This window comes from Bufo gargarizans, chromosome 2 (genome assembly GCF_014858855.1).
Source record: "Bufo gargarizans isolate SCDJY-AF-19 chromosome 2, ASM1485885v1, whole genome shotgun sequence".
In the NCBI taxonomy this organism is placed as follows: domain Eukaryota; kingdom Metazoa; phylum Chordata; class Amphibia; order Anura; family Bufonidae; genus Bufo; species Bufo gargarizans.
In genome coordinates this window covers 318,031,382-318,044,579 of record NC_058081.1, presented here as the reverse complement: position 1 = coordinate 318,044,579, position 13,198 = coordinate 318,031,382, and the positions used below count along the sequence as shown (strand labels likewise).

General features: G+C 43.1%; 1 protein-coding gene across 5 annotated transcripts in view; it reads left to right on the top strand.

Moving 5' to 3' along the window:
• ATP2B1 (ATPase plasma membrane Ca2+ transporting 1) overlaps nt 1-13,198 on the top strand; it is a 103,115-nt gene that overhangs the window by 52,519 nt on the left and 37,398 nt on the right. For all 5 annotated transcript variants that reach the window (XM_044280503.1, XM_044280506.1, XM_044280502.1 and 2 more), the window contains exons 3-6: nt 2,533-2,730; nt 6,953-7,207; nt 7,284-7,409; nt 12,053-12,184. In XM_044280503.1, coding sequence (XP_044136438.1) covers nt 2,533-2,730; nt 6,953-7,207; nt 7,284-7,409; nt 12,053-12,184 — 711 coding nt within the window. The remainder of the gene's footprint in view (nt 1-2,532; nt 2,731-6,952; nt 7,208-7,283; nt 7,410-12,052; nt 12,185-13,198) is intronic.

The following is a 13,198-nucleotide window of genomic DNA, read 5'->3' as shown; positions in this document are numbered from 1 at the left end:
ATCTACATGATACGGGATAACTATTCGATTGAGGATAACCTGTTACAGCCAGAATACCCCTACTTTTCTTGTATACTGGAATGCACTGCACCAACACATCAGATGCTCCTCCACCTTCGAAACCTTCAAAGGCAACCTGAAAACTCCCCTCTTGAGAAAAGCCTACGATGTCCCTGCTGCGGGTGTCATGCCATCTGAGCAGCTTCTTCCCCCTGTCCTTGTAGACTGTAAACCCTTGCAGGTAGGGTTCTCTCCCTCTCTACCATTCTGTCACTCAGTTCTTTCTTATACTTTTACTTTTTCATGATTATTTTCCAGGTTCTGGCTATTGATGGCCTTTCGCTAGGCCTTTAATATCAGATTGATGGGGGTCCAACTCTCGGCTCCCCTGCTGGAGGTGCTGCAGCGCCTGATTCTTTACGTAGAGCCATCTTCCTGTCTGTATTTAGTGGCTCACACAAGTGCCATGGCCCATTTAAACAGCCAGTTGGATTCGGGTCCACGAGCTGGATGTCCTACTGATCTGATATTGATGACCTGTCCTATCTGAGTATCTTCATTGTACACTCGTCTTGCCTATGAGAGGAGCCAAAGTGGTCATGTCCACTGTTTCTTTGCAGGTGGCTGTTGCCCTTTGCAGCAGTTGTAGCCTGCACTTTACATCAGTCTAGACATGGACCACCTCTATCCTGCTGCCCGGCTGGCATATGTTGTTGCATAATGGGGGATATTGTAGATTTATGTACATGCTAGTGAAACCTCTCCAAAACCAGAATGCATTCAATAAAATGGATAGATTTCTTATTAATATGCGTATCAGTAAATTCTTCGAAGTGGTGACAGATTTGAAATGTCATATTTATTTATTCCCTGTTGATGTCCATGCCCAATACATTACATGTAGCCATATGTTTTAGGCCTCATGCACACGACCGTTTTTCGGGTCCGCATCCGAGCCGCAGTTTGTGCAGCACGGGTGCGGACCCATTCACCTCAATGGGGCCGCCAAAATATGCCGACAGCACTCCGTGTGCTATCTGCATCTGTTGCACTGTTCCATAGCCCCGCAAAAAATATAACATGTCCTATTCTTGTCTGTTTTGCGGACAAGAATAGGCATTTCTACAATGGGCCTCCCGTTCCGCAAAATTGCGGAAGGCACACACGGCTTCCGTTTTTTGCGGAACGGTTGTGTGCATGAGGCCTTAATATGATGTTTAAGCACACCAAGGGAAATGTGGGCCATTTATATTTTCTTTCCTATTAGTTTCTTTCCACTTGAGTTATTACAATCCATATCTGATCTGCTCCCCACCCATAATTCTGCTTGCTTGTGCCTATTTTTTGTTGACCTTGGGGTAGTTTTAGGACAAATGTTCACACTTGGCTAAGGCTACTTTAACATTAGCGGCAGGCTGTTCCAGCGGGTGAACAGCCTGCCGGATCTGTGCTACTGCTAGTCCGCTGCGTTCTCCAAGCCGAAAATCTGCAACACATTGTAGGAAAAACTTGCCATTACAAAAGGTGAAAATCTAAGATCAAAGTCTTAATAAGTATGGTGTCGATCCATCGGAAATGCCGTGCTTGTTTGCATGGAGCAGATTTACCCTGTGTGAACAAAGCATTAAAGGGGTTGTGTCCCGAAACACATTCTACATTTTTCAAACCAGTACCTGGATCTGAATAATTGTATACAATTAAAAAGTTAGTATAGCCAGTGAGTTATTCAATAAAATGTATTTGTATAGCGCCACCTGCTGGTAGTTCTTTTCCTTATTTTTGTTTGTCTTCCTGAGCTAGTTGAACATGCACAGCTTACACTTTTAACTGCTGCCCGCCATATGTTCTGTTAGAAGCTTGGTAGTTAGTTAAAGGGAGAGAGCTGCCACAGAAAGGACACCTCCCCTGAGCTGCCACAGAAAGGACACCTCCCCTGAGCTGCCACAGAAAGGACACCTCCCCTGAGCTGCCAGCTTGATATAAATCTCGCAGAGCAATGAATTTGGAGAACTCAAGACCCATGTGAGGTCCAGGACTGGTTCTAGTCATCTTAGAAGGCTATTGTCATGTACTATACATCAGTCATTTCATAACCCCTTTATAGGGGCAGTCAGTAAATAAGTTATCCCCAGTCTCCTCGCCGTTAAGTTAATTATCTCCTTTCCAGTGGATAGAAGCTAACTTTTAGTTACTAGGACACCCCTTTAATGTACCCTTTAAATCAAAAAGAGTTAGTGCTTTAACATGGCTCCCGGCTGTTCCTTTTTATCCAGGACTTTCCTGAGAACCTGGTTCTGAATTTTAAGTTTCTCCGTGTGATTTGGATCACTCCTGGTCCAGGTGTCAATGTACTGCAGTTTGGGATTCAACGTCTGGGGGGTTTAGATACTGGTGTTAGTCCTGTAAATTCTCTGATGTTCATGGTAACAGTTTGCGGGGCTTTCGGTTCCTACACTTCAAGCCCTTTGTGCCGTTTTCATTTGTTCCAAGGTTTGCTTCTAATTTGTACCTATTCTGTATTTTTCTCCGCAGGTTTGAGTGGAAGTCTGGCAGACCTTGAAAGGAGGCAAGAAGTATTTGGAAAGAATCTTATACCTCCTAAAAAGCCAAAAACATTTCTTCAGTTAGTATGGGAAGCACTACAGGATGTAACATTAATTATATTAGAAATAGCAGCCATAATCTCTCTAGTCCTTTCTTTTTACCGTCCCCCTGGTTCGGATAATGAATGTGAGTATTAATGAAACAGTGGCACTGGATTCTGCTTGATGCTGTAGTAATGTTCTCAGTGGTGGGTCCATCGTAAAATGAAATTACAGTACATCTGGTGAAATGGATAAATCTGCTAGAACTAGTGCTAGAAGTTCAAGGATTTTTTTTTTTCTTGAGGATTTTTAATCTTATGTAATTTGTATACATTTCAATATTTAAGTGTCTTATTTTATTAGTGATGTGTATATTCATTTTTTATTGAACGGATACTTTTTATGAAATTATAATTAAATTTAGTATAAATAACTTGGCTGCATTATTCTATAGTATTGGTGACCAACTTGTAGCCCGTGATGCCTGGCTTCCCTTTGTACATGGTCTGCCTACTTTGAAATATCTTTAGACCCCAGTGGCATCATCCGCACTTTTAAAGGGGTTCTGCATCATTTTTGATCTGAGGGAGTCCGGCTGAGCGATGTACAATCACTGCACATACGTCCTGCATACCTTATCATTTAGGCCTAGTTCACACTACAGTTATTTGGTCAGTTATTTCCATCAGTTTGGGTCCATTCACACGTCCGTAAGTGTTACCGCACATGGCTGGCCCTATAATAGAAATGCCTATTCTTGTCCGCGATTGCTGACATGAATAGAACACGCTCTATCTTTTTTGCGGGGCCACAGAACTGAACTACAGATGCAGAAATCACGCAGTGTGCTGTCAGCATCTTTTGTGGTCCAGTTGAAATGAATGGGTCCGCACCGGTTCTGCAAAATTGCGGAACGGATGCAAACCCAGAACTATGGACGTGTTAATGGACCCTTATTGTGAGCCAAAACCGGTAGTGAAGCCTACTCAGAGATTAGGTATAATGGAAAGATTTCCTCCTGTTCTGTGTTTTTGATCCGAACCTGGTTTTGGCTCACAATAAGGGGTCATTCACACGAATGTGTGCTGCCTGTTGCCATTTAGCTTCTGCAATACACGGGCACCGTTCCGTGTGCATTCCGCATCACTGATGCGGACCCATTCTCTTCAATGGGTCCACAAATCTGGAGATGCGGAACAGAAGCACGGAACGAAACACTACGGAGTGCTTTCTGGGGTTCCGTTCCATGCCTCCGCACCGCAAAAAGATAGAGCAAGTTCTATCTTTTTGCGGAACGAACGGATCGCGGACCCATTCAAGTGAATGGGTCCGCGATCCCCATGCGGCTGGGCCACGGTCGGTGCCCGAGCATTGCGGACAGCAATTTGCGGTCCACAGCACGAGCTTCACACGGTCGTGTGAACAAGCCCTAACTGATGGAAATAACTGAAGTGTGAACTAGGCCTAAGTGATAAGGTATGCAGAACGTACATAATGCGGAGTGACTGTTTGAAGAGATTGCTGCACTTGTGTTAGCGCTGCGTCCTCTTCAAAGTTTACCTGCACATCATCTCAGTGGCAGGGTAATTACTGCTTCTTCTCCCATTCAAGGGAACTGAAGAGAGGTGTAATTACACTGCATCGTCTCTACGAGGGAGGTGCATGCAGGTAAGCTCTGAAGAGAGCGCAGTGCTTGCACAAGTGCTGTGACCCCTTCAACCAGCTGATTGGCAGGGGTTTCAGGAGTCAGATCCTCAACGATCTGATATTGATGACCTCTCCTGAGGACAGGTCATCAATATCCTGACACTGAGCAACCCCTTTTAAGCAGTTGTCTGAGTGGAAAAGGAGGCCAAAACCACTGAATGTGATTATGTAAAAAGCTATACTCCTAATAGATCACCCCCGCTGTTTCCAGCACTACTGCTCCAGTCTTCCCCAGAGAGATTTGTTTACTTGATAGATATATACAGCATTGAGACCTTAACCAGCCTCAGAGGTACACGGCACAAGATTTGCTGCAGCGGTCAGGTGGGTCTACGGTTATGTTGGCAATACAGCTGTGTAAATGCAGACATGTATTGTGCATGATATGCAACCTGTATGATATTTAGACTTTATCTGTATCTCCCAACAAGGTTATTATAGTTATTTTTCAGACATTGACATTTTGAGACCTTGTCACGCTGAAACGGAAAAGAGGAAGGGTGACCATGCCAATTTAGTGAACATTAGGCATTGCATATGGTGGTGTGCTTGACCATCTGTGACGCGAAAGTCATATGGTTGCTCATGTTATTTCCAGTCGTACTTTAGAACTGGGTAGTGCAGCTTGCGCTCTAAGGGTTCTTTCACACTTGCATTGTTCTGTTCCGGCATAGAGTTCCGTCGTCGGGGCTCTATGCCGGAAGAATCCTGATCAGGATTATCCCCATGCATTCTGAATGGAGAGAAAATCCGTTCAGGATGTCTTCAGTTCAGGACCGGAACGTTTTTATGGCCGGAGAAAATACCGCAGCATGCTGCGCTTTTTGCTCCGGCCAAAAATCCTGAACACTTGCCGCAAGGCCGGATCCGGAATTAATGCCCATTGAAAGGAATTACTCGGGATCCGGCCTTAAGCTAAACGTTGTTTCGGCGCATTACCGGATCCGACGTTTAGCTTTTTCTGAATGGTTACCATGGCTGCCAGGACGCTAAAGTCCTGGCAGCCATGGTAAAGTGTAGTGGGAAGCGGGGGAGCAGTATACTTACTGTCCGTGCGGCTCCCGGGGTGCTTCAGAGTGACGTCAGGGCGCCCCACGCGCATGGGTGACGTGATCGCATGGATCACGTCACCCATGCGCATGGGGCGCTCTGACGTCACTCTGGAGCGCCCCGGGAGCCGCACGGACGGTAAGTATACTGCTAGCCCCGCTCCTACTATGGCAACCAGGACTTTAATAGCGTCCTGGGTGCCATAGTAACACTGAACGCATTTTGAAGACTGATCCGTCTTCAAATGCTTTCAGTTCACTTGTGTTTTTCCGGATCCGGCGTGTAATTCCCGGCAAATAGAGTACACGACGGATCTGGACAACGCAAGTGTGAAAGAGCCCTAAGGCAAGTTTTTATATAATTCAGTTTTCTGATGCGCACCGATTTTTATATAAAAATGTATGTGTGTATGTATATATATGTATGTATATGTGGATAGAGATAGAGATATAGATATATATATATAGATATATATATATATAGATATATATATATATATAGAGAGATAGATATATATATATATATATATATATAGAGATAGATATATATATATAGATATAGAGAGATAGATAGATATAGATATAGAGATAGATAGATATAGATAGATATATATATATATATATATATATATCTATATATATATATATATATATATATATAGTTAGTGTGTGTGTGTGTGTGTGTCATGTTGATGATTTTAAAGGGGCTTTCTGAGACTTTTTCTTTACTGATGACCTATCCCTTGGATAGCAAATACTACATTCAGAGCAGCACTTAAATACCACGTAGACTCTAACTAGAATGCATCAGCCCATCCACGACCCCAGATCCACCTTGGTCATCCGATCAGCATACAAACAGAAGTTGATGGCAGCACATCCAGAAGTGAACTTTATTCACAGTGGGTCCAGGAAAAAATGTGCAATAACTCCAATAAAGTGCAACGTTTCGACTACATAGTAGTCTTTATCGAGCATAACATGAAGTGAGATCAAAAAAGCTTATGTAGCATACATTGTACCTCCTCTAATGCTAGATAAGCTTTTTTGAGCTCACTTCATGTTATGCTTGATAAAGACTACTATGTAGTCGAAACGTTGCACTTTATTGCAGTTATTGCACATTTTTTCCTGGACCCACTGTGAATAAAGTTCACTTCTGGATGTGCTGCCGTCAACATGTGTTTGTATGCTATCCCTTGGATAGGTTATCAGTATCTGATCAGTGGGGGTCGGACTCCTGGGAACCTCGCTGATCAGCAGATTGAGAAGGAGCCGCCACGCCTGTGAGCTCAGTGGTCTTCTCTCAGTTTTTCCTATGCCAGTGGCGACACATTCATGTGTCATGTGGCCCAGGAGCAGATCAGCCCCATTCAAGTGAATTGAGCTGGGTGCAATACCTAGCACGGCCGCTATACAATGTACGGCACTGAGCTTGGTATGCTGCGAAAAGGCTGTGGTGCTCCCAGGAACACAGGTGCCTTCTCAAACAGCTGATCATCGGGGATCCCAGATGTCCCACATGTGTGCGTGAAATTGCTGAGCCTGTTCTTTAGGAGGGCTGACCACATTACTGTATACAGATTGAGTGAACCCCTTTTTCTGTTTCAGTGTGTGGAGCATCCACTGGTGCTATAGAGGAGGAAGGAGGTGAAGCAGGTTGGATTGAAGGAGTTGCGATCCTTGTGTCCGTTGTATGTGTGGTGTTGGTAACTGCTTTCAATGACTGGAGTAAAGAAAAACAGTTCAGAGGACTGCAAAACCGAATTGAACAAGAGCAAAAATTTACAGTCCTGCGGGGAGGTCAAGTTATCCAGATCCCAGTGGCTGATATCGTTGTTGGAGACATTGCACAAATCAAATATGGTAAGTGCACCTATTGCATTGACTCGTGATGTGACCTGTTCTGTGTCCTAGGTTTCATTTATGTACTGTACTCTAGGTGATCTGTTGCCTGCTGATGGAGTTCTTATTCAGGGGAATGATCTTAAGATTGATGAGAGTTCGTTAACTGGAGAATCTGATCATGTTAAGAAGACACTGGAGAAGGACCTTCTGCTGCTTTCTGGTAGGTTACCCATTCTCCCTTTTTCTTTTATTACATAGGAGCCCTAAGATGGCCTATTTCTATGAAGCTCATTTGCTTTATGTATGTGTCTCAGTAAGACAGTTTTTTTTGTTTTGCCAAGTACACACTTTCCCATTACAGCCATAGGATAACCTATTTATACTCTCCTAATCTTGTACTTGCCTTCAGCTTGGATTGCAGATTGTGCAAAAATCACACTCACAGTCCACACGCAGATACTCTGCCACCCGTTATTGATTAGTGATAGGTCGTAACACACGCACCACTTTCCAGCCGTCAAAAGGTTTAATGCTATGAAAGGCTAAGGATTCTTTTTGAACATACAAGGACCAAACTTATTAAGGCTACTTTCACACTTGCGGCAGTGTGATCCGGCGGGCAGTTCCGTCGTCGTAACTGCCCGCCGGATCCCCCGATTTTGATGTGACTGAAGGCATTTGTGAGACTGATCCGGATGCGGATACGTCTCACAAATGCTTTGCAAGAAGGGATCCGTCTCTCCGCTTGTCATGCAGACAGACGGATCCGTCTTGTATTCCCCCTTGTATTTCAGTTGTGCGCAGGCCGGAAGGATGGATCCGGCATGCCGGTATTTTGAATGCCGGATCCGGCACTAATACATTCCTATGGGATAAAATGCCGGATCCGGCATTCAGGCATGTCTTCAGTTTTTTTTTGCCTGAGATAAAACCGTAGCATGCTGCAGTTTTATCTTTTGCCTGATCAGTCAAAACGACTGAACTGAAGACATCCTGATGCATCCTGAACGGATTACTCTCCATTCAGAATGCATGGGGATATGCCTCATCAGTTCTTTTCCGGTATAGAGCCCCTGTGACGGAATCTATGCCGGAAAAGAAAACCACTAGTGTGAAAGTACCCTAACCTGCCAAGCTGTAATACAAACGGTGGCGTGCTTCTTGATTCTTGATTGGGGGGGGGGGGGGGGGAAATAAGAAGAAAAAGTTATCAAATGGAAGAAATTACAGGAAGAGAACACCTACAAGGGGCTCTTCTGCTTCTTAAAGAACAAGGAAACTGGAAAAGAAGGGTTGCATGGTTCAGGCTTAAGGCTCATGCACACAAATGTATTTTTCTTCAGATTTTTTTTTTTTTTTTTTTTACAGGTCCTTTCACAGAACCATTTATTTCAATGGGGCTTTAAAAAAAATGGAAACGATGAGTGTGCATTCCGTGGCCGCATGTCCGTTCCACAAAAAAAATACATGTTTTATTCTTGTCTGTTTTGTGGACAAAAACAGGATCCGCACAAAAAATTAATGCAATACGGATGTTATATTGTTTAAAAAAAATAGAAAAAAGTGTGCATGAGCCTTTAAACTGAGCATTAGCCCTAGAAGTGATGAGACCTACACTAGCAGATTAGAAGCCATGTATCGATCACATTCTGGGGTCTGTTTTTAAGGGTAAAATGACATTTACTAGATCTGTTCTGTTAGGGCATCCTATTTGTACCTCGTTTTAAACTATTTAACATACAGTATTTAAAAATACTGATGATAAACCCCATGGTAGCTCTATACCTTAGGCAAATTTGGGCTGAACCACTTTTTTAGTGTGTGTGGTGTCCTCAGAACTCCCTTTCCCCCAAGGCAGATGACACTGTAAAGTAAGATTGGGCATGCTGGAATTCAACAGCGCCTTGTTCCTCTCCTCCTATTAAGGGTACTTTCACACTAGCGTTTTTCTTTTCCGGTATTGAGTTCCGTCCTAGGGGCTCAATACCGGGAAAAAAAAAAACAGATCAGTTTTATCCTAATGCATTCTGAATAGAGGGTAATCCGCCCAAAATTCCAGAACACATGCCGCATCCGGCCCTTTAAAAATCTGAAAAAGATAAATACTGGATCTGTCTTTCTGGATGACAACTGGAGAGACTAATCCGGTATTGCAATACATTTGTGAGACGGATCAGTCTACAAATGGTAATTTGCATACAGATTGCCAGATCTGCCTGCCGGAATCCAGCGATGCTAGTGTGAAAGAACCCTAAAAATAGGAAGAACAGTTTTTTTTTTTTTTTTTTTTTTTGTTTGTTTTTGTTTTTTTTGTTTTTGTTTGTTTTTTTTCTTCCTTTTGTGAGTTACGGACTTGCTGCCCATTTTATTTATTTTATGCACTTTTATAGCGCTTCTATATTCCACAGCGCTTTTACAGACATTAGCATCAGCTGTCCCCAATAGGGCTCACAATCTAAGTTCCCTATCAGTATGGCTTTCCTTCCTAAACATTCCCACCAGGTTTCGAAATAGTTTTTTTTTTTGGGGATATTTGAAGTAAAAAGGTAACTACCGTAAATATTTAGCTGCTTTATATAAATGATTGAGATACAAAAATATAATGGGTACGCTCAGCTAACGCTTATGAAATAGTGTGGTCTTTAACTCCTTAGTGACCACCCATACATGTTAAGGCGGTCACTAAGGGGCCTTGCAGCCCTACTTGGCTGGAGTGCCGATCCAGGCTGTTTAACACTTTACATGCCGCAGGCAATGGCGCCCACCGCCTGTAAATTGCTGACTAGGGTTGTTTCGGGTATCGAATTTTCAGTACCCCATCAATACTTTTGTCTGGTATTGACCTCGATACTGGAATTTGCCTTTTTTCGATACTAGACTTCGCTATTGCGCAGTCTAGTATCCGGGAACATGGAACACGCTGCTCTCAGCTCCCTCCGTGTTCTCAGCAGCACAGGGGAAAAGGAAGCACTCTCTCCCTTTCCCCTGTGCTGCTGCCACCAATGAGGAGAGAGGGGTGGGCACACTGCGCCACCAATGAAAGTAAACATTTAATACAAATCCAGGAGGCGGGTTCCGGCGGGCAGCTGCAATCAGCAGCAGTTAACCCCTCAGGCGCCGCACCCACCTCCTGTATAAAAATGTTAATCATTTTTTTCCGCGTGGTATCGAGTATCGCAATACTTTATGGTATTAAAACCGAATCAAAATTTTGGTATCTGTCTCCCATCGGCACTCGCCAAATGCGATCGCGGGGTGTCTGTGTGTGGAGGCTGCCTGATGTAGGCCCCAGACCAGCCTTCAGTAATTTCCAGCAGGCTGCACAGTCTGCTGGTCAATATTGGAATAGCATTGCCATTTAAAATGCAATGTACTATAGGAATAGTGCATTGCATTTTAAAAGCAATCAAAAAGCTGTCTGTTATAGTCCCCTTGTGGGACTAAGTGGTTAAAAAAAAAAAAAATTATCGCAGTAAAAAATAAGACAGAATTGCTAATTTATTCTTAGTTGCCACCGAAGAAACTTAATAAGAAGCGATCAAAAAGCGCCATTTACTCCACAATGATACCAATGAAAAATACAAGTCTTCCTGCAAAAATCAAGCCTTTACACAACAACTCCATAGAAAGAAAAAAAAAAAAGTTATGGGTCTTGGGAAGCGGCAATGCAAAAAGTTTTTTCTTTAAAAAAAAAAAGGGGGGGGGGGTTTATTTAAGAAAAAGCTGTAAAATGTAAAAACTATATAAGGCTAGTTTCACACTTGCGGCAGGACGGATCCGACAGGCTGTTCACTATGTCGGATCCGTCCTGTGGCTATTTCGCCGTGCCCGCGGACCGCCGCTCCGTCCCCATTGACTATAATGGGGACGGGGGCGGAGCTCCGGCGCAGCACGGCGGTGCACGGAGAAAGCCGCCGGACTAAAAAGCCTGACATGCAGTAATTTTAGTCCAGCGGCCTTTCTCTGTGCTGGGATGGAGCGGCGGTCCGCGGGCACGGCGAAATAGCCGCAGGACGGATCAGACATGGTGAACAGCCTGTCGGATCCGTCCTGCTGCAAGTGTGAAAGTACCCTAACCATATGTATTTGGGATCACTGGAATCGTACTGACCCAGAGAATAAAGATATGTTATTTATACCAATTTAATGAATGCCATAAAATTTAGAACGTAAAAACGCAGTGGCAGTATTGCTTTTTTCCCATCTCCTTCCCAGAAAGAGTTAATGAAAGTTAATCAAAGTTGTGTGTACCCCAAAATGGCACCATTAAAAGCTACAACTTGTTCGCAAAAAATAAATAAATCATAAAGCTATAAAAATAAAAAAGCTATAGCTCTTGGAATGCGACGATGAAAATGGAAGAAAAACGCTTGGTCAGTAAGGAGTTAATAGTCTGGTGACAAATTCTGTTTGAGGCCAAGTCAGGAAGAAATCGTTAAGGATTTAGAGCACGGTTCAGACTTTAGACTTTCAGCAAAATCCCCAGTGGAAAATATCTGCTATGTCTTTGTTTAGCCTGCCTCTTCATGTAGAACAGTGTGTGCCCATAAACCGTTATTGCGATCCCTACAAAACAAGAACATTGATGGTTAGTCAAGTTGAAGGAAAGGATTTAGTCAGGTAGTCGGTCCTGTTTCTCCGACCATTGTGTATGAAAGGGTCAGTTGTGCCATGTGCCGTTAGGCCAGATGTTTTCCCCTTCATCCACCCAGTACTGAGCAGGTAGAAAGCGCTTAGGTTTTCTGCCCAGCTGTGCTCATGAATGTGTGGAAATGTTAAACATGTATGAACAGATAAGATGAGGCTGATGTACGTATGGCTTAAAGCCATCTTTGTTTTGACAGCTTTTTTTCTGTTTTAAAGGTACACATGTTATGGAAGGATCGGGAAAAATGGTTGTCACTGCAATTGGAGTGAATTCTCAAACTGGAATTATATTCACTTTACTTGGGGCTGGAGAAAATGATGAAGAGAAAGAAAAGAAGGAAAAGAAAAGTATGTTGCATCCACCTGACATTGTTGGTTGTGATTGCACCTAGCTCATTAACCCCTGAGCAGGGCTCAATTACGGAACCCCATGGCATGCACAAGTACCCTTTTAATGTTCACATGCTTTTATCTATAGCACTACCTTATTAAGGGCCCCTACATATGATCTAGCATTTTTGTTCCTTAAAAAAATGTCATAGAAAGCTTACATTTTTATCTATGCTACATGTTTTTTATGGCTTTTCTAGCTGTTTTTTTTTTTTTTTCTCACCGAAAATGTGGATGGACACAAAGATGTAAGCATAGCTCAAAATATATAGACAGTCTTCAACAGGCAGCTTTTTATATGAACCTAGATACCCCCAAAAAGCTGCCTAAAAGGCTATTGTCCTGCATTTTTTATTTCCTGTGCTGGTAATTTTACAGCAAAACACACCATTAAAAACCTCTGTGCAAACATACCATAAAAGGGTTTATCTCACAAATTATGGAAAACATATCTGGGGTAATCCTTGCTATTACTTTAACTATATTTGTAAATTTCACCTTTATCTTCTTTACTCACCAGTCTGCAGCTCTGATCACTTCATTTTCTGTAGGCGGGCAGCAGCTTGTCCCATCTGATGATCCTCTGGTGATCTCCCCAAAGTGCAGTGCAGTCAGCTCTTGCTTAAGCTCCCCAATTTCGAAGTGCTCTGGTCTTCCACAGTCCAAGCAGTTCCACTAGTAAATAGTCCCCACTCCCCCTATTTTTTATTTTTTTTTCTCCACTGTATAATGAGAGAGCCATATATTTCTATACATTTAGAAAGGAGTGAAGGAAATGTGTCTGGGCCGCTTCACCTGCTTCATTTTGTGATCACTAGACCAGCACTTAGAGGAGGAAGGAAAGCTACTACATATGTCGGTCCGACATTGAATGCAGGGGTAGCTGGACGAATTTTTGCCACCGGAAAAACGGCAGGGGGTGCTACCAGAGCTGAAAATGTAACATACATAAAGACCTAAAAATATTTTTAT